Source organism: Epinephelus lanceolatus, chromosome 20 (genome assembly GCF_041903045.1).
Source record: "Epinephelus lanceolatus isolate andai-2023 chromosome 20, ASM4190304v1, whole genome shotgun sequence".
In the NCBI taxonomy this organism is placed as follows: domain Eukaryota; kingdom Metazoa; phylum Chordata; class Actinopteri; order Perciformes; family Serranidae; genus Epinephelus; species Epinephelus lanceolatus.
This window is the reverse complement of record NC_135753.1, coordinates 31,834,035-31,853,714: the sequence shown is the minus strand read 5'-3', so window position 1 is coordinate 31,853,714 and position 19,680 is coordinate 31,834,035. Positions and strand designations below refer to the sequence as shown.

The window sequence follows — 19,680 nt, the reverse complement described above, 5'->3', positions numbered from 1 at the left end:
GCAGCCCCAAGAGAGTGTCATAATTAATTACACACTTGTAACCTCCCACTTGAACCGGAACCTTTTCCATCACAGCCATAGCGCTGTAGGTTTCTGAGATGTGTTTACGTGCTGTCGGAAAAACTGTAATTTCTACTTGCAATTTATATACGTGAAATATAGAAAACGAAACGAGCGGCAGAAATACAGAATAAAAATTTGAAGGTAAAATTGAACATAGATACTGCGCATTTTTCTTTGCAAGTTGTTTTCAAAGTTAAATAACATGATGCAAATGACGTATGCTGACACAAATTACCTCTAATTATGTTAAAAGTTGTAGTGAGTGTGCTAGTGTGTTTTTATTCTGATGACGATTGTGTTCAATTGGGGCTGTTGTGTCTTTAAAATCACAATATGTGATGCGTTTAAAAGCGCGAAGCAATTTCTTAACAATATTGTCGAAAATCCGACTTTCTGAGGAGCACGTGAAAGCCCCACGGCAGCGGATGTAGCAGCAGCAGTGTACAGTACATCGGCAACCATGTAGCGCCGAGAGCAAAAATATCTTCTCCAGACGAGCTAAATAATCATGTCCTCGTGTTCATTGGTGTCGTCATAACGTAATGGTGGACCAAAATGTGTTTGTGAAGATATCTGGACGCTTGGACGGAAACTGCGAGGCGAGGGAGTCGAGTGTGAAACCGAAGCCTGTTAACATACACTGTCTTCCTTCGCCTGGACGTTAGTGAGGAGATACTGGGCTGCTCTTCTGATTTATTAGCCCACCTCGGCGTGTTATCAGCCCTTTAAATGAGTCCACTTGTGCGGCTAAGCGTGCTGGAGACTCGGGGAAAGGGCGTGTGACGCTAACGGATACCCGGGGTTCGTAGTTTGCACCAGGTCTGGCTATCCGCGTTACCGCCCCGTTTTTTCCTCTCGTGTAACGCAGGCAGCACGGCCGATTGGAGGCTGGAGACTCAGTTTCAGGGGTTTGGACTATAACGTAAAGCTGCCCACACCATGGGGAATACAACCTCCTGCTGCGTGTCCTCGAGCCCCAAACACCGGAGGAACAACCACTCCAGGCTCGAGCCCTACCGGCCGGAGCCGGAGCTGAGCCGGGAGGACACGGGCTGCAACCTCCAGCACATCAGCGACAGAGAAAATCTAGACGGTAAGATGCAGATGCAGTTAACCCTTTACCCCTAAATTACATAAGGCACAACACACAGCAATTATAATTCAATGCAATGTGGTGTATCAGCTGTGCTCACTGAGTTATTGCCCTGCAAACACCCACACCTCTTAATATTCAGGCTGTATTAACAGATAATAAGAGCTTGCAACATCTGTGCAAAGGACGCACCCACCCTTTACACCAATCACTACAACCTCCCTTTGCACTTCCTTTCCAGCATTTTGGAAATCAGCCTTACAATAGAGGTTCCCAAACTGGGCTGCAAGAGTGCCAATGTACTTTTGCAGGGGAAATACTGTAGGCCCAACTGTTAGTTTCACCATTATCTTCCACTCTTTGTGGGCTATACACCAACTTCACAGCGTCCAGGTTGGCCTGCTGAGCCCTGACCCTGATCTTGTGTCATCTCCACCTTGTGTGTGTGTGTGTCAGGTTGGCACAGTTTGTCGAAAGTGTGAATTTGTGTTCCTGCAGGAGGGGATGTGATCATGGGTGTCCATTCACTTCCCACAGGGCACTGACTAGGAAATGACGCAGCCACACATTGCAGTGCTCATTAACACCAGCACAGTCACATGCTGCTGTACATTTTGACTCTCATACACGCGGCACATTGGCTGGTTTTGGGGGCTTCCCCAGCAAAAAGAGGAATAGTTTGACTTGTAAGATGTTCACACAGTTATTGGAGACATAATATGGTTTGATCTGTAATCTACCAAAACAAAACTGTACTGACACACTCTAAAAACAGGTTGTATATCTCAATTTGTCTGACATGGCAGACTTTTCCCCAGAAGCTGTATTGCTCAGTGTAAATGATATGCTGTAAAAAAAAAAAAAAAAAAGGCCAGTCAACCTCATTGTACTCCTCCCTATGAGTAGTGGGCTTCCTGCAGTGAGTAATCAAGAAAGCCTCGAGCTCTGAGTCTGAACTGTGCCACCTTCAGCAAAGAGTGCAGGGAATGGGTCAAACGTGTGTTGATCAGTGTGTTGTTTGAAGCACAGTAGAGATATTTGTAGAATATTTTTTGGACTATAGCTGCAAATAAATAGATATTTGACACCAATGCATCCATCCATTCTCTGCAGCTTTTCTGGGTCAGGGTTGTAGTAGTCAATTCCAGGGCATTCCCAGGCTGTATGAGATATATAATCCCTCCCAGCATGTTCTGGGTCTACCCAGGGGTGTCCTCTTAGTTGGACGTGCCTCGAATACTGGCACAGGAACGCATCCCGGGGGCATCCTAATCAGATGTCTGAGCTACCTTGTACCTGTATCTTGTGAAGAAGCAACAGTTTTGCTCCAAGCTTCTTCAGGTAAACCCAGACACCTTACAAAGGAAACACAAGTTTGGGTGGTTGTATCTGTGATCTTATGCTTTCAATCATTATCCAAAGTTGCAACAGAATTATATGCTAGAAAATTCCACATTTAGTATGGTAAAGCCAACATATAGGGCCTGTCCCAATACCCACACTTCCCCTAGAAATACCCACTTGCACTTGGATGTGCGCGTTCACGTTTAGGTTACTGGTGTCCCAAAACAGAATTGAGGTAGTGGAAGTGGTTTCCAACACGTAAAACCCGTCCTAGATTCCAAGGGAGCCCCGACCCACACTTTCAATGAAGTGGAAGATGAAATTTCCCAGAACACCTTGCTACGTCAGCAACTTCAGCAAGTTTTGGAAAACAATTTGTTACTGTACGATCTGAATGTAGGCTATACAAACAACAGATGGTTGCACTAGCGTTAACTCATCAGCAACTCGGTTGAACACAGCGTCAAAGTATTTAAACAAATCGACTCACCCGAACAAAATCGATCAGAACTAGAAGGCTTCGTAGGCGCCTCCTGTTTTCAGCATTTCTTCTCCGTTGATTCATCAGACAGAGAAGAATAAACATAGCACACGCCACAACAGAAGCGCTGGAGCCAGCATTTTCATTGCATCCCCACTACGCGTGATGTATGCCTGCATGTCGGCCATGCCGATTTGCATGAAGTGGTGACTCATTTCTTAGGGAAAGATCTCTACCCTAATATTTCTCACTTCCCTCATCAAGGGTTATCTCGCAAACAAGGGCACTCAATACCAAGTGGAAGATTTAAGGGGTAGAAATGGGATTGGGCCTTAGACCATCATGAGACACTACTGTAAATATCTCATGTTGACCTCATGGCAGAGGAATTTCTAGAGTAGTTTAGAGCTGCAGTGATTTGTCGATAATTGATGATTCGCTCAAAAGAAATGAAATCAACTGCAGTCAGTGAATCATTTCAGGCATTTTCACATAAAGATGGTTTTTCAGGTTTCGGCATCTTAAGTGATTATTTGCTGAGTCTCCTTTGCCACGGTGTGAGTAAAATACTTGGGTTACTAACCAGTTGTTTTTCTTGATGAAGTGTTTGGTCATTCAAATCAGAAACCTGTGACAGCTGGTCATTTGAATCTCCCAAAGTCCATGATGACGTCTTCAAATGTCTTGTGTTGTCTGACCAACAGTTCAGAAACCAAAGATACTCAGTTTACAATCAAATAAAAGAAAGCAGAGCAGTAAATCCTTAGATTTGAGAAGCTGGGACCAGCAGCTGTTTGATAAACGACAGTCATAGAGGAAGAATATTTGATAGAATAGTTAATTTTCTGTCAATAGACTAACTGATTTGACTTCACTATGTGCTCCCTGAAGTAGTGATAGATGCTTTCTTTTCTATTAATTTGACATTTTATGGATCAATGACTTGATAAAGAATGAAAATAACTGTTAGTGCAACCCTAGATTGGTGTGAAGCTATGTCACGGTGAGGCAGGCCGTATCCAGATTGCTTCTCTTGTGTTTAAAACAGTCACTGGACAAGAGGACCGAATGACTAACAAATCCAAACACAAAGCTTGGACTTGTTCCTCTTGGTAAATGTGATGATGGAAGGAATGGGAGAGAGCAAGAACTGGTTTCAAGCTGTTTTTTTAGTGTTTGTCCTAAGCTGTTTGCACAAGTCTTAAGGAATGACCCTTTGTGTCACTGGACCTCTAATAACACCCCACGGCCAGAAGACTCCTGAACCTATCCTGTGGGGTAATACTGCTTGATTTAAGCAAATAAACACAGGAAAGTCACACATACAGTCGGTCATCATGCCATAGCCTGGCTACTTTTAAGAGCTGGTGACTTTGTTGAACAGTAAACGTGGAAATGTCCAAGGAGACAATGCGACGCAGGGTGATCTGATATCTGGAAACAGTGAGTCGCTCAAGTGTTAATCTTGCTTCACCATGTGAGGGCAGTTTGATTATAATGATATTTGAGGTGGTTGTACCTGAACAAATAGTGTTTTCTATTTGCTTAGAGTGCATGCCATCATCTGCTTGTGTTGTGTGTTTGTGTGTGTGACCCCGGCTGCCTTGAGCATGTGATTACAGAAAAAATCTGCCATGAGAACTGCTGACAGTGGTGACGACACTCGCGCAAAACATACACAGCGCTCATTGAACAGCTTCGTTACAAGTATGAGAGGGTCTTTCAGGTGGGCCCTTCTACAATGTGGCAGTATAATCTGATTTGCCTGAGTGATTGCTCGCTCTCTAAAGTGACCCTGTGTTTTCTCATTATAGTGTATACCATCAGTTAAAGATAAAGAGGCTGGAGATTCAGGCTTCACTTGACAGCGTATCTATCTCTGTTTATGTCTGTTTGTGCTCAGCCTGTCATGGTAAATAGGTTGCACTTCAAAGCATGTATATCTGCTTGTAAGAACATAGAGTACCATGCCAAGACCATAGCACAGGCCTCTCAGGGTCAAGCCCATCACTCCTCTTAGACTGTGATTAAGACATGTCGACTGTCACTGATACACGGACCTGAAGGGTAGTTAAGTTTTATGGTTGCCATCAAAACAAAGGTTAAGTAATTGATTCCCAAGGGTAGGAAATCACTTGTGAAATACACCAAGCTCTCCACGGTCATTCCACAGTCAAGATGCTCTCCAGTCTAAATGCACTGAATATGAAAAATGCATAGGTAGTTACATAAAGATGTGTTTTCTAAAGTCTATAAATGGCTTTATGGAAATTGGGTGTTGTTGGCTGGCAGCAGTGATATGGGTTTAACGGCTTTATGGGCATGGCTTCACAAAGCATGAAATATCTCTTAACACTTTTATTTGAACCTGTTTTTAAACCACTATAAATCTAGCAACAGAGTGGCACTGTAATTGAATTAATTTCGAATGCAGATAGACGGAAGGGAGTAATAATTTCTCAATTTATTGATCATAATCACAGTTTCCCTTGAGCCATTTGCTATATGTTATGAATGAAAGTGAATCAGTAACAACCCTTTCCTATTCCCAGAACCCATCGGCTATAATCTGACAACGATAAAGCCTCTATGGGCAACGGCCAATATATGGGGAGATCTGATGTAGCCAGCGGATATCCAGGCCAAGACTTCCTCTTATTGTTTACAGTTCAATTTGCAACTTGAGACAGGTTCAGACAACATTTCAGATAATCTCTTTAAACAGATGCCTGCTTATGAATGCAGACAATTAGTGAAAAGCTAATAAAAAGCTAAGTCATCGTTGAATGATAGCCTGGGGGTTCCAAATTGCATTTTGGCCAATGCATTCCTTTGCTCTCCACACAGACCTACAGGCAACCAAAACTGGCTCAGGCATGATTGGTTAGTACTTCTGCTACAAACTCAAATCAGAAGACTTATGATACCAAAATCTTGTAATAATAATTATAATAATAGTAATACATTGGATTTATATAGTGCTTTTCAGGATACTCTAAGGGCGCATTCACACCAGGATAGTCTGGGGGACTTGATTGGCCGGGGAATACCAAAGAATTTCACACCTTCATTTGCACTTTTTAAAGCGGACCAAACCGCCTGGACAGCGTCACGTAGTTACAACAGCTGCTCGTTTTGGGGTGGTATTGCCCGAAACGACCACTGACCAGGACGAAAAAAAGCATGAGGAAGAAGAAAACCTGCTTATGGATTGACCAGGACCGAAAAACACCAAATATATGCAGTCTTGCCCAGTATGAGCAGCAGGCGAGGCAGCGAGCTATGTCACTTCCTCTCTTTGGTTCACTGGATAGTCGGTTTGCAGTCGAACCGCACCGGGGTTCACTTGCAAGTAAACCGAGACCCCCTGTTTTCAAGCAGACCAGGGTTCGCTCGTTTAGTCCGCACCAGAGTTCAAATGAGCATTCACACCACTCCAAATGAACCGAACTATCCTCGGAAGCGGACCAGGGTTCGTTTAAAGCGTACCAAATAGCGCCAGTGTGAATGCGTCCAAAGATTCTTTACAGAGAGCAACAACAGCTATTAAGAAAAAAAGAAGATGAGGAAGATGAAATAATCCATAGGGAGGTAGAGAGGGAAATAATGCAGAAAGGGCGAAGTACACTGATTTTAGAGGTTGTAGGCAGTTTTGAAAAGGTGTGTCATGAGGGTTTTCTTGAAGGTTTTCTTGATGTCTTCAGGGAGTGAGTTCCAGAGGGTGGGAGCAGCAGTTTTAAAGGCCCTGTACCATTGCCTACAGATTGTGCATGCATGTGCAGTTATCTGTGAATAGATATTACCCTTGTCATAGCTCTGTATGAGACAAAAAAAAGATGCAAACAAATCAAATTACTTGCTAAATTGAGGTTTTTTCAGTTTGCAAAAAGAGGATTTCCCCCTGGAAGACGAATAGAAGAGGAATATGGAGGATAGGATGATCAGAGATTACAGATTGTTATCTACATGTGCATGTGATCTATGCTGCTCATCATATCTAGGTTCACCATCATTGCAGTGCTCAAAAGAAAGGCGCTTTTTTTTTTTTGCAATTTCCAGGCCCTCCAAACCAACAGCTGAGCTATTTTTAGACTAATTTGATCAGAGAACATTGTAATGCTGTATTGCTGTGCTGCAGCTCTAAGTAAAGGTAAACTGAGGCCACTTACGATGCCTCAGAAATAAGAGAGACAGGAAGCCGAGATGGAAGATGAAACAGATGGATCTCTCACCCTGTTTGGGTTTTACTTAACATAGACATCTGTAAATGAGCAATGGCCCCAGGCCCAGCATTCGTCTCTGTCTCATCAGTGTTAAAGTTAGTTATTTCTGGAGCGTGCGCACACACACACAGACACACACACACATATTGATGAGTCTTGCTTGCAGGCTAATTGAAATCTGGACATGGATTATTCATGCCTGGTTGATGAGCCTGGGGAGTCTCCTAACTATGAATTCCAGACGAGTTGACCTAGATGTACGGTGTATGATATGGTTATGTTTTGATTGTTGCCGAGGTGAAAATGCTCTTTTTTTTTTGTGTCATCCCATGTCAAGATGTAAAAAAAGATAAACATCTGGCTAAACATAGAACTGATGATGGTTACTCAGTCAACATTTTGGCCTGTTCCCCATTTACAGGTTTTAACTGAACCAGCTCCTTTCAGATTGCCCCTTACTACAGTTTGATGAGCTGTCTAAACCAGGGCAGCAAATGTTGCGTTTTGGTGTCAGCCTCCTGGCAGATTCTTTGTGTACCCACATTTTTATAGGCATTCAATCATCACTCTGGGACAAATCAGTCATAAAAGAGGCAGCAATAACTGTTTCAGTTTTGGGTAGTGCTTTTGATGGGGTGCGATTCTCCCTCATTTTGCGCAACTTGCTCTTTCCAACACAGTGTCACCATCAATACTGTCGCTATCACTTTCACTATTGCCCTCCCCATCCATACTGTAAACAGCCACGATATGCATGCTCTTAATCAGCAGTTTGGAAAATGAAAGATATAAGTACACAAGACAGCTTCAGGGATAGCTAAAATACAAAGAGCAGTAATTGGACTATCAAACTGGATATAAAACAATGAGTAGGTGGACAGAAAATACATCTGCAACAATTTTTATTATTGCTTAATAATTACAGGCAATTTTCAAGCAAAAATGCAAAACATTTGACAGCTCCAGCTTTTTAAATCTGAGGATTGCTGTTACCGTAAACTGAATGTTTGGATTTTGGATTGTTGGTCGAATAAAACAAATCAAATACTGTATGTCACCTTGGGCTTTTTAAAGTTATATTTAATTGTAATATTTCAAATTTTGTTTTTCTCCATTGTCTCACATTTAACAGACAAAAAATGAAATAATTGGCAGGTTAATCAGTAATGAAAATATTTTTTTAGTCCCACGCCTTGTAAAACAGTCTAGGAGAGCTTAGATCTATACTCTTAAGTATATTGTATTGTATTGTATTTTTAATGTCCAAATAAATGTACCTTCTCTCACAGTCACTGATTCAGAGCCATGGTGAAGGCAGCCATGTCTGCACTTTATGGGCACAACCAAAGCAACAGCACCTATAAATGTGTTCCTGTGTTTCGTATTTAGTATTTCGTATTTTATTTACACAAGACAGCGCACACACCAACTCAAGCTCGTAGCTTACCTTTAGATAGATAACGATGGCGGAGAGAGCCAAACGGTCAAAAGTGTGGCTTTACATTACAAGATGTGATGCAGACACAGCGCGTGGCAGCAACGCAAGTAATTTGTCAAAACACCTTGCGAAAGTGCGTCATATTCAGACGTACAGGGTTTGACTGCCCTAGCACAGCTAGTTCATTTACGTCCAGTCCAGGTTTGTAACATTATGCTAGCAGCCAACACGAAACGAGCCGTTCACATTACTCTTTGTGGCAGGTAACGGCCCACAAACCTCACCGCACTTTAGGGACTGTTCGTTACTTATGAAGGGACTGTTCTTTACTTGTCAGGGGAGGAGGGTGGCTGGTTGATTTTTATTTCATTTTTTTATTTTATCTTGATCCCCCCTATGTTCATCACTCATTGATGCTGTTTTTGAAGTATGAATAAGTCAATAAGTAATTTATTCCATTGAAATATCAATGATGTACTATAGAAAAGTGATTTATCTTTTTATAAATGACAAAAGGCACATCTGCCTAATTTTTGTTGTGGTATTGTCATATTACTCAGAAACATGATATTTTCACTGGTATCGTACCGTGGGTCCCAATTTTGGTACCGTGACAACAGTATTATTTTATGTATTTTACATTTCAAGTTGTAAAAAGTAAAATGTTTTGTTAAAAAACTGTTTTGTTGCATAATGAGAATTGAGAAAATAAAGCAATTTATGATCTTAATTTGTTTTTTGTCTTCCTCAAAAAGTATCGATAAGAGTACCGTTAAAATACCGGATCGATAAGCAGTATCGATAAGAGTAGTAGTACCATTAAAATCTTAACGATACCCATCCCTAAATACCACTACAACAAATGACAGTAATGTTACTAACACACGTACCTGTTTGAAGCCAAATCATGACCATTTGTTTCTAAACCTAAAGGAAACTGCTCCCAATGCCAGCAGCCATTTTATGATCTGATAATGATGTTCACACTGTACTAGTCAGTGTAGTAGAACCCTGCTAACATATATCTATAAGGCTGAAACCATTAGTAGTGTCCATTTAATGGAGGGATAACATTCAAAGTTCGTGCTAACACAAAAGTTGATGCTTATATCCATACTAGCAAGAGTCTTGGTACAAACATGTTAATCAGCACTGACTGTTTTTTTTAGAGTTGCAGTTACTGATTACTTTCCTTATTGAGTAATCTGACAATTGTTTTCTTGATTCATCATTTTAACAGTACATTTCTTTGCATTTTGGTGCACCTCTACCCCAAATGAAGTGTTTTGCAGGGTCTTGGATGCTCCTCTGTATTGCTAATGGAAATTTTTGTTTCCACCACAGACTTTCTGCTGGGATTTTTTCCCTTCCCATTGCATTGTGCTAAATCACAGCAGTTGTACCACATTCAGTGGGTTATCTTATCAACGCAGGTGTGTGAAACTTTGTTTATCCTGGGACAGTGGGTGGAACACAAATAGCAGGCCTTCCTTCGCAGCCTCAGAAAGGTCAGACATATGTGACATGTTGCTGACCCATGCAACCTCATTCCTGTATTGTAGTACTGCTGGGTTAAGTTCCTCTGACAAATGCAGGTTTATGCTTTATTGAACACACTGTAATAGTCTTGATAAGATGTTGTGTTGGTTATTTTGTATTTGGTAATGTTTCCAAAAGGACAAGACAGCCACAGAGACTAAAATAGGAGACAAACTGGAAGCATGCTCTCAGCTGCCAAACCACTTGTACTAGGCATCGTAGCAACAGTAAATAGCAAGTAGCAGAAGTGGTTGTGAGATTCTGAATCATGTCTGTTTGAGCGACTCACAATCATCGCCCTAAAAACAAATCCATCCACTTAACTACTTTTTTATTTTTACTCACAAAAGCCAACAATCTCTCAAAAGGAATAACAAATCATTTCACAGGGAGCGGGTCCCATTTCAAAAACAAATGAACTGATTCACAGAGTGTTAATGAAAATGCAATTGCCCGTGACAATCTCATTCTGGTGTCTCGTTTGGCTTGACTCGGTCTGTGTGTGTGGGAAGACGCATCTACTGCACCACAAATTACCTGCTCGTGTGTTCACTCATGGTGCCACTATCTCCTGAGAGATTCACATTGTAATGGTCTTCTGCCTTGTCTAGTAAAGAGAGCGGACCCAGCCTCTGGATCACTGATCAGGAACACACATTAGAATAAGAGAATGTGTCTCTGTTGGAAAGAAATTCATTCGTTTTCAAAGCTATTGAGTGCTCACAACTATCACACTTCACTATTCCATACCACAAATAGTGAAGTGCTCACAACTATCACACTTCACTATTTGTGGTATGGAATCATGTGAGATTCATAGGCTACATCCACACGTTGTAGACGCATTATTTTTGCTACGTTTGCGTCTTGCATCCATGCTACTCCAAATGTATACAACCCATGAACACAATGACTTAGACATTCACATTCACTTACTGACTCGGTCTTATCAGTCACGAGGTGTCAAACCAAACCAATATAGCAAGGCCGACATACCTGTTATGATTTCCTCCTTCTTGCCTCGTTAACCCTTTCATTTACGGGGTGGATGTGGCATAAGAGGTAGGGCGGGTCGTCCACCAACTGGAAGCTCAGTGGCTCGATCCCCAGCTCCTTCAGCCCACATGTTAGAGTTACTGAACCCCAAATTGCTCCCGATGGCTGTTCCATCAGTGTGTGAGTGTGTTAAAAAAGTAGTAGGTGGCGTAGCACCACGTATAGTAGCCTTGGCCACCAGTGTATAAATATGTGTGTGAATGGGTGACCCGCTGAAGTTGTTTTGAGTGGTCGGATGTCCGTTTACCACTTACCATTTACATCTCCATGACTTCGTCCAGCAAAGGATAATGCTTCTAGTGCCACTCTAATAAGTTTCTGTATTTGCTTTGCGATGACCCCCAATCCTTGTTTTCAGCCAGTTTGACTAGGGATGGACCGATATGGCTTTTTCAGAGCCTATGCCGATACAGATTATTATTAAAACAGAGCTACCGATAGCCGATATTTACAACCGATATATTTCTGCTGTAAAAATCATAGTTGATACAGAATTAAAAAAATAAACACTGACAAAGCACTACATGCAAATTATTCTGAGAACTTTTCCAATGAAACAATCTATTGGATGAGTTTGCTTTTAAGACCCTAGAGTGGTATGTGCAGCCAGTGAGAAGCAAAGCCAGGGGCAAGACAGCGCAGCTAAGGAAAACAAAACTGTATATCGGCATATCAGTGGGAAAAAATCACTGATACTGATAACCCTAAAACCCCTGCCAGGCAGATTATCTGTTGACCCCTAACCTTGACAGCCTCATACTCATGTGTTACTTTAGACACACAGAGCCAGATTGGCTAGTTGATCCGAGGTGCCCAATTTTCCGCCTCGTAGGGTAGACATATTGGCGGAACCCTTTTAGTTTAAACAGACATGTGCAAGCCACTGGTGGTGGATAAACAGGAAACAGCTGATAACAGGAATGAGCAGCTAGTAGCAAGAGGGAAACGCAAACCTGACAGACACTGTAAAGATGAGCAACTCGGGGGGGGCAAGGAATTTCGCAGCCTCCTTGCCCTTGCAAAAGGAAAAGGCCATTCACGGGGACGATGAAGAATGGGTCGACTTACGAGAGAAAGCACAGAGCTCCTGAAGGACTGACTAGCTGCAGCTTCCCTCCCACATCACTGTTTATGTCACACGCTGAGCTACACGTTTTGTTACTTGCTCACGCTCGCCATTACCCCGAAAAAGGCGCATTCTGTATGAACAAAAGTAGGCAGGTGGCATTTTGCTGCACTCCCTGATTTTGTTTTTATACTGCCAATGCTGAAAGAAGACTGATTGGCCTTTCCTGCATGCATTTCAATTAAAACTGAAATGAAACCATTCAAAATAACAAACAACAATAACAATATAATATATATATATAATAATATAATAAATGAGCTCTAAAAGTAAAAAGGTGATAAACATGCTAAGGTGTAGATGTATATTAAAAGCATGTGCACTCAAGTAAAACAAGATCAGAAACTCAGTAACATTTCCGCCTCGTTGTCAGTGCAAGCAACTTTATCTCTGGTCTTACTTTTACTTCGTAGTATTTTCTTTAACTAAGCAACCAATCACAGAATAGACAATCTGCTTCCTGTTTACACCGTCAAATGCATGCCCTGTGTATGAGAATGGTTGTGTGATATGCATTTTCAGACCTGTCAGTATGAATGGAGATTATTCTAAAACGTTACTAAAATACTTGTGTGTACGGAGATCGTCTTGATTTTAAAATGCTGTTTAAAAATGAAAACGTATTAGTTCAGATTACAGGTGAATGAATGTAACCTGGGGGAAAGAAGAATGACAGCAAAGGCAAATGCTGGATGTGGAATGTCCACATGTGTAAGAGCTTATGAGCAGAAGACCTGTTAAAGTAGTCGAGGTCCAGCCATGTCCACACAGTTACTAATGGGTGTGTTTGAAGTCTGATGCTCCCCTGAGACGAAAGGGAGCTTAAATGGGTTTCCCCTCAAGCCTGCTGTTCCCCCTCTGATGGTCAGAGCAGGTTGATGCTGCTTAAGAGACAGAAAAAAATCCCAAGGGTTTGTGCAATACAATTTCTTAACCTCTGTTTGTTTTGGTTTTGTGCTGTCAAAATATTAAGCTCGGGTTTTGCAAGACAGCTGTGTAGTGAAGCGTGGGAATGCCAGTAGCCTTCGTGATCCCAGTCTTACCCTCATCATTCGGAGCGTGGTCCCCAAATCCAGCTTGTTGAGACTGTGTGCCTCTTGTGAGCAGGACAGACAAAAATGTGTGAATGCCCATGGTTGAGTGTCTTTAAGTAGATTCCCATCAGTGCTCTTGAATGGTATAATCAGGAATCAGCTCGCATAATGCAATCTGTGTGTTTACTCGCCAAAGTGGTGCTCCCAACAACATGCACACTTGGGAACTTGATGGCAATTAGATGTGGTGTTTGGGAGCTCAAGAGATCATTTGGGCACAGCTGTCAGCAGGCGACTTACATTACCGGCAAATTTGTGCTGCAGGATGGCAGAGACGGCTTGTCTTGCTTTGAGCGGTGAGGACAGAGACATCCACGTGCTACAGACAGATCGAGTTTACGGGGTTAGTCTTTGTGACTGTGTTTGACCTCACTGAGCTCTTCACAATAGGATTTAAAGAAGAGATTTACATTTATTGTCTCTCTGTTCTGACCAAGTGAAAGAGACAGCGTGTGTCTGACCAAAAGCCACCTGTTTGAGCCTGAACAGATGAATAATTAGCATTTTACCTGCCTCATTACCTGGGTTGGAAAAACTCCTTGCGCAAGACACTTAACCCTGACTTAACTCCTGTGTTACCAAACAGCGCTTAACAGACGAGACAGTGGTTGTATTGGGCTTACTATTATGAGACACATGGTATGACGGTCACACCTGTGTCTAAATAAATTCCAAATGAAATAAGGTATTTGAACCTCACTCAAGAAACAGCAGCTTCTTCCCTGCACTACAGAGATCTACAGTGTCATGCCGACGGCATTGCACAGAGTCACACAACTACTCTCATGACATTACATCAGCCCCATGGCCCCACTGTAATGTGTGTATGAAACAGCATACATTTTTTCCCTAGAAAAATAACCTCCTTGCTGAACCAATGAATCATAATTCTCCGAGTAAACTGATTAGTAGCAGAGGCCTTCTGCAAGTCAAGATGTTTATTTATTTATATAGCACATACAAGCGTAAACTCAGTGTGCTTTTAAACGAGAACACTATTGTAGCAGACCGTAGTTCACGTTGAAGGGAATTCCAGAGAGTAGGACCATAATGTAGATAAAGTAGACCTTTATTTGATGATCTAAAGCCCTGTTCGGACGGGTTTAGTTTAACGTGGAGACGTGGGGTAAAGTAATTATTACCAGGGATTATAGTCCCGTCCGAACGTGCCATGTCTGTAATCATTACGGATAATGTCAGTAAAAATTACGGCGCCTTTTACCTTCTGTAAAATGGTCCGGAGAAAATACCTCGGGTAATAATAATCCCGTGCGAACGCGATCCTCTGTAAAAATGTATGTAAATATTTTGTCACGTCCTGCTTACAACCATTTTTCCGCATTTATAACTAGTTTTCCGTGTTTTTTCGATGATGGAGGTGCTTGAAGAAGCATTTGGAAACAGTGGACATTCTTCTAATGATCATGTAGCCCTACGTGGGAGACCAATCAAACAGGTGGAGAAGAAAGCACTTTTCAGAGCCATGAGACTTCTGGTTGTGTTAGGTAGGCCTAATATAAATCCATATTGCTAATCGTTGCGTACACACAATCCTGATCATGGACAGTATTTCATATTGGGCTGATCATTCATTGTTATTATCCTTCAGCTAAACGTAACACATACAGGAAGCAACGTAGCACGCACATGCCGACAGGGAGGTGATGCCAGGGCGCAAACCGAGTTACCGCTCCCATCTCTGGTAGAATTACAGGGATTTCTTGTCCCGTGTGAATCAGATATTTATATTACAGACATCCTGTGGTAAACTGACAGTCCACATCCCGATGTAAAACTAATCACGCACACAAGTGCACACATTTACATGTTTATACCAACATGTACTACTATACAATCACATTATGTTGTCTCCTATAGAAAAATAAATCCCATCTGATTTAGTGTGGAAAGTATCTAGTGGAGTCTGGGCTCATTTAGACAGATAATTGAGCATACAGCCATCCGACGGGACCACTGGAGTTGCTGGTGGTTGTTTGGTGAGCAGGTGCGGAAGTAATTATCTGCTGCTGATTGGCTGTTAGAAGTTGACCTGGTCTGCCAGCATGGCGCAGCAACACCTGATAGGCTGTACAGACAACAACAGATAGCTTGACTGCGCGTAACGGTTTATTGCAATGGATTGATTCAGTGTGATTATAGTGCAGCAAATGTGCTATCTGTTCATATTCAAAACAAGGGAGAGGTGGAAATGCTGCTTGTCATTTCATTTTAGATTTTAAGTCACAAAATGGTAGAAAGGTTGGTTTGAACAACTCCCCTGGACCATAATAACAATAAGACTAGGTTTATTTTGGTCCCTTGGTAAGACCCTGCCCCAGGCTCCTGGCACACCTCATGAGTGTTGCCAGTGTGTGTCAGCTCCCCAAATATCTACAGTACTGATAAAATCCATTGTTATTCTGCTGTGCTGACTTGTGTTTGTGTTGATTCATGCACTTGTGCTCATGCCTGTATGGGGGCATACGTGCGTGCCTGCGTGCCAACATTTGCGGGCGCGCATGTGTTGTGTGGAAATGTCAACACAGACGGAGTATGACAGAGCTTGACACAGATGGCCTTCCTGTCATCCTCAGCTCCTTCCACAGCTTGACACCAGATGAACCTCGGAGAGGGAGAGACAGCGGTTTGGATTAAGCAAGGACCTGTGAGAGGAGCGTAGGGTGGTGGCAGGATAATGCATCACAGCTGAACAGCTTTCATTGGTCCAGGAAACGTGTTTCTAACCTGTAGGGCAAAAAACACTTTATAGATCCAGAATAGCTACACATTAGTATGAAAGAGAGTATACAGTAGTTACAGTAACGTGTAGTGTGATTGGCTGTTATGTACTAGGTGCTGGATAGTGGCAGTTTTCTAGCTGTAATCCCTCTGCATTGCAATTTGCATTTAGATACTTGCATGTAAATCCAGCTAAGGTTGCTAACGAGCATTACCCTGCAGCATGTGTGTCCAGTCTGTAGCCTGCAGACTTTTCTCCCAGATGTACTAAACTGATGCAAATTAGGGGCGATAAGGCCCTAAAATAATGTCGTGTCATGGTATAGCATGAATATTATACTAATAATCTCCAGGAAAATGTGATTGATTTCGAGCAACCATGTAAAACATCTGTGCTCTTCCTTTCTTGAATGTTGTAGCTCCTAATTGGCCATCTCTTTTCCATCTGTCAGCATGTGTAGGACCCTGGTACTGGTCCACCCGGCTGCCCCTTTGTGCCATAATGGCTGTCACCCAGTGTGTGTATTACTGATGGGAGTGTCTTCCCACTCTGTGTCTGTGGGTTTACGTTTATAAGAGTGCACATGTGTATCCGTCTGTCCATAAAGACTCATTAAATGTTTTAAAGCTGTGACATTCCTCAGCATATTGGACAGCGAGGCTCGCTTTGTTATCTTCATCTCTGCACGGCCTTCGTTTTACTCCCGGCTCTGTGTGCACACATTCCTTTTATGCTGTTTTACCACACTGTGTTAACACACAGTCCCTGACCCCAGAGCAGTGCTGCAGAGCTCTTTCAGCTCTTCTTTGCTACAAAATTTGAGAAATCCAATTAATCTATCATCTTTCTGCAATCCATTTTCAGTTTTCTCCGCTCCATTGAACAGGACTTCCTGCCTGTGCTAGTTGGACAATGTGTGAAGGTGTGCACATGGTGTAAGAAGGCAATGCACTGGATTCTGTACTAGCAATCTGTGTCGTACAGTGTCACCGCATCATCAAGCACAATAAGGCTCAGCTCCAATTACTACAGTGTACTGTACGAGCAGGTGGGAGAGGCAGACAGGGAGAGACAGAGCAATAGAGAGGAAGAAAAAGACAGCGAGCCCAGCTGCCTGTCTGTCTCTGCCTTTGATGGGCCTGCCTCTACCATCTGAATCGTTTCAAGCCGGCGTTGCCTAGTTACAGCGAGCAGAGGATGCAGGGATGGGAGGGGAGAAAAAGAGGGATGGTAGGTTTATGACTCTCAGCTGGGTGCAGAGTAAATGAGTCCACTCCCTGACCATGGGCTCTTGAACCCCTGACATCTCTTACCTGCCTCTGTGGCTCACTCTTGCTTTCTTTTGCTTGCTCTGTCACAAACACACACGCTCACACACACATAACGCTTAGAAAAAAACGATTAAGCTCACCATATCTTCTACTTTGGAGGAAGGTTAAATGACATACTTCACAAATATGAACGAGATGTTTTGATGGAGCTATGATTGTAAAGTCTGTAAACCAATCACTTAATTGACTTATCCATCAACAGAAAATTAATTGGCAACTACTTTGGTAAATTTGAAATTTAAAAATGTACGTACAAACAAAAGCCAGAAATGGCATACACGTGCCAAAAAATATTCAATAATTTCTATCCTCAGGCTTCCACCTTACCATCTGTGTTGCCAATTTTCCGTCTCCGAAATGTTCGTAAGCATGCGTCCAATTCTCTCCCATTAAGTCTGTTTTTATAGCTCACAACTTTTGCGGGGGAAGTGGCGTACGCCTTTTTCAGGCCTCGTTTTGTGTGTACGCAATGTTTACAAAAGAGACCCCAGGACGTAAATTGAATATCTTTGGATTTTGGGCAAAACAAGACGTCTGAAGATGTAACTAAGGAAATTATATCGGCCATTCACTGCATTTTATAGACAAAATACTTAATCAACAAACTAATCAGCAGATTAAATGATAATGAAGATAGATCAGCTGACATACAACATTTTAAGAAAGTCAAATTTCATCAAAGCTACATGTAATTTGCACCTTCATGATTGTGCGTCTTGGTGAAAGTGGGGTAATGTTTCTGCTCTGCACTTCACAGAAATGACTTGTAAATTAAAAAGTGTTGCTGCCACCGAGGTGTCTTCTCCCCTGGCACCTCTGATGATAAAGTTCTGTCTGTGACACTGATTTCATTTATCTCCTCACGCCCATTGCCATTTCTTTCACTGTGTTCCAAACAAACTGTTCTTCCTGCTGGACAAAGCACACACGACTTTTTCCCTGATAAACATCAGACTCTGGGAGCTCAGAACAGCAAATATAAAGGCTTACATAAGTGGAGGCTGAATCACTATAGATTCAGAGGTGAAAATAGCAGAGTAGAAGTTAAAGGTAGACAACTTTAAGTCACCAGTGTTTATACATGGCTTCAACAAGCAGATGGAAGTATAGTAGCTGATGTTGCAATGTCATTACATTAAACTACACTGTTAGATCTAAGTGCCTGGGGAAAAAAATGAGCTACTGGCCTCACTAAATGAAATGTCGATAATAATTTGTGAGTGAAGCCACTCTCTCTTTGCCTTTGCAACATCATCTGTCTGTTTTTGCAACATCATTCCCTGCTGCTTCTTTGTCCCCTTGGTTTATCAAGATTACTTTTGAGCATGTGTTGAGAGTATGGGTGGGAATCTTTGGGAAGCTTCAGATTATTTGGTGTTTGATTCTTGATTAAATGAGTATAAAAGGAGGCACAGTTTTCAGGCTCTTTCTGCTGTTCACTGTGTGCCAAACCATTCACTGGTGTCCCTATTACATTGAAATACTATATGAAACGTAACTGGCATTTAAGATAAATGGTCCACGGCTTTTTTTTTACTTTAAACAAGTTCACTGCATATATTAATTTGGAAGCACCTTACAGTCTCCTGCCTGGATGAGAGGAACAGAATGAGAGCAGGAGAAGTAGTTGCACAGTACATGGTGGGATTGTTGGGGCAAGTTTGGAGAAGGGGTTGTGGTGTATTCTGCAGTCTCTATATGCATAAAGTAGATTAGATTCAACCTTATGCAAATGAGTCCATCCAGCACTCAAGAACCTTGGACCAAGCTGTCAAACGAGGCGAGTAGAGAGCCATAGACCATCAGCTAGTAGTGCTTTTATCCAGTCCAGTCAGGTACATTCTATGATAGGGTACGTCACCAGTGGGAAGCCCATGAAACGGCCAGCTGAGTGGATCACTGACCCCCTTGTGTCCTCGTCCAATATGGTGGAAATGCCATATTAGTCTCTGAGTGATGGTGCAGAAAGTATTCACACGTTACTTCAAATTTGTCCTGCGATCACTGTTTATCTTACTATATAATGACAAAAACTCTGTCTGAGTCTGAGTCACGTTTTTCTCTTCACTGACTTGGTCAATCCATGTGAAATTTGGCACAGTGGTAGAGGGTCATGGGGGGATGCCAATGAAGCAATATTACATCAATTGGC

The 19,680-nt window shown here is 42.2% G+C and overlaps 1 protein-coding gene across 4 annotated transcripts in view; it reads left to right on the top strand.

Annotated features, from left to right (window-relative positions):
• The first annotated feature begins 484 nt into the window (after nt 1-484).
• The window catches only part of ccny (cyclin Y), a 50,388-nt gene continuing 31,192 nt past the window's right edge, over nt 485-19,680 (top strand). For all 4 annotated transcript variants that reach the window (XM_033638905.2, XM_033638903.2, XM_033638904.2 and 1 more), the window contains exon 1: nt 485-1,156. In XM_033638905.2, coding sequence (XP_033494796.1) covers nt 1,003-1,156 — 154 coding nt within the window. In that variant the 5' untranslated portion in view covers nt 485-1,002. The remainder of the gene's footprint in view (nt 1,157-19,680) is intronic.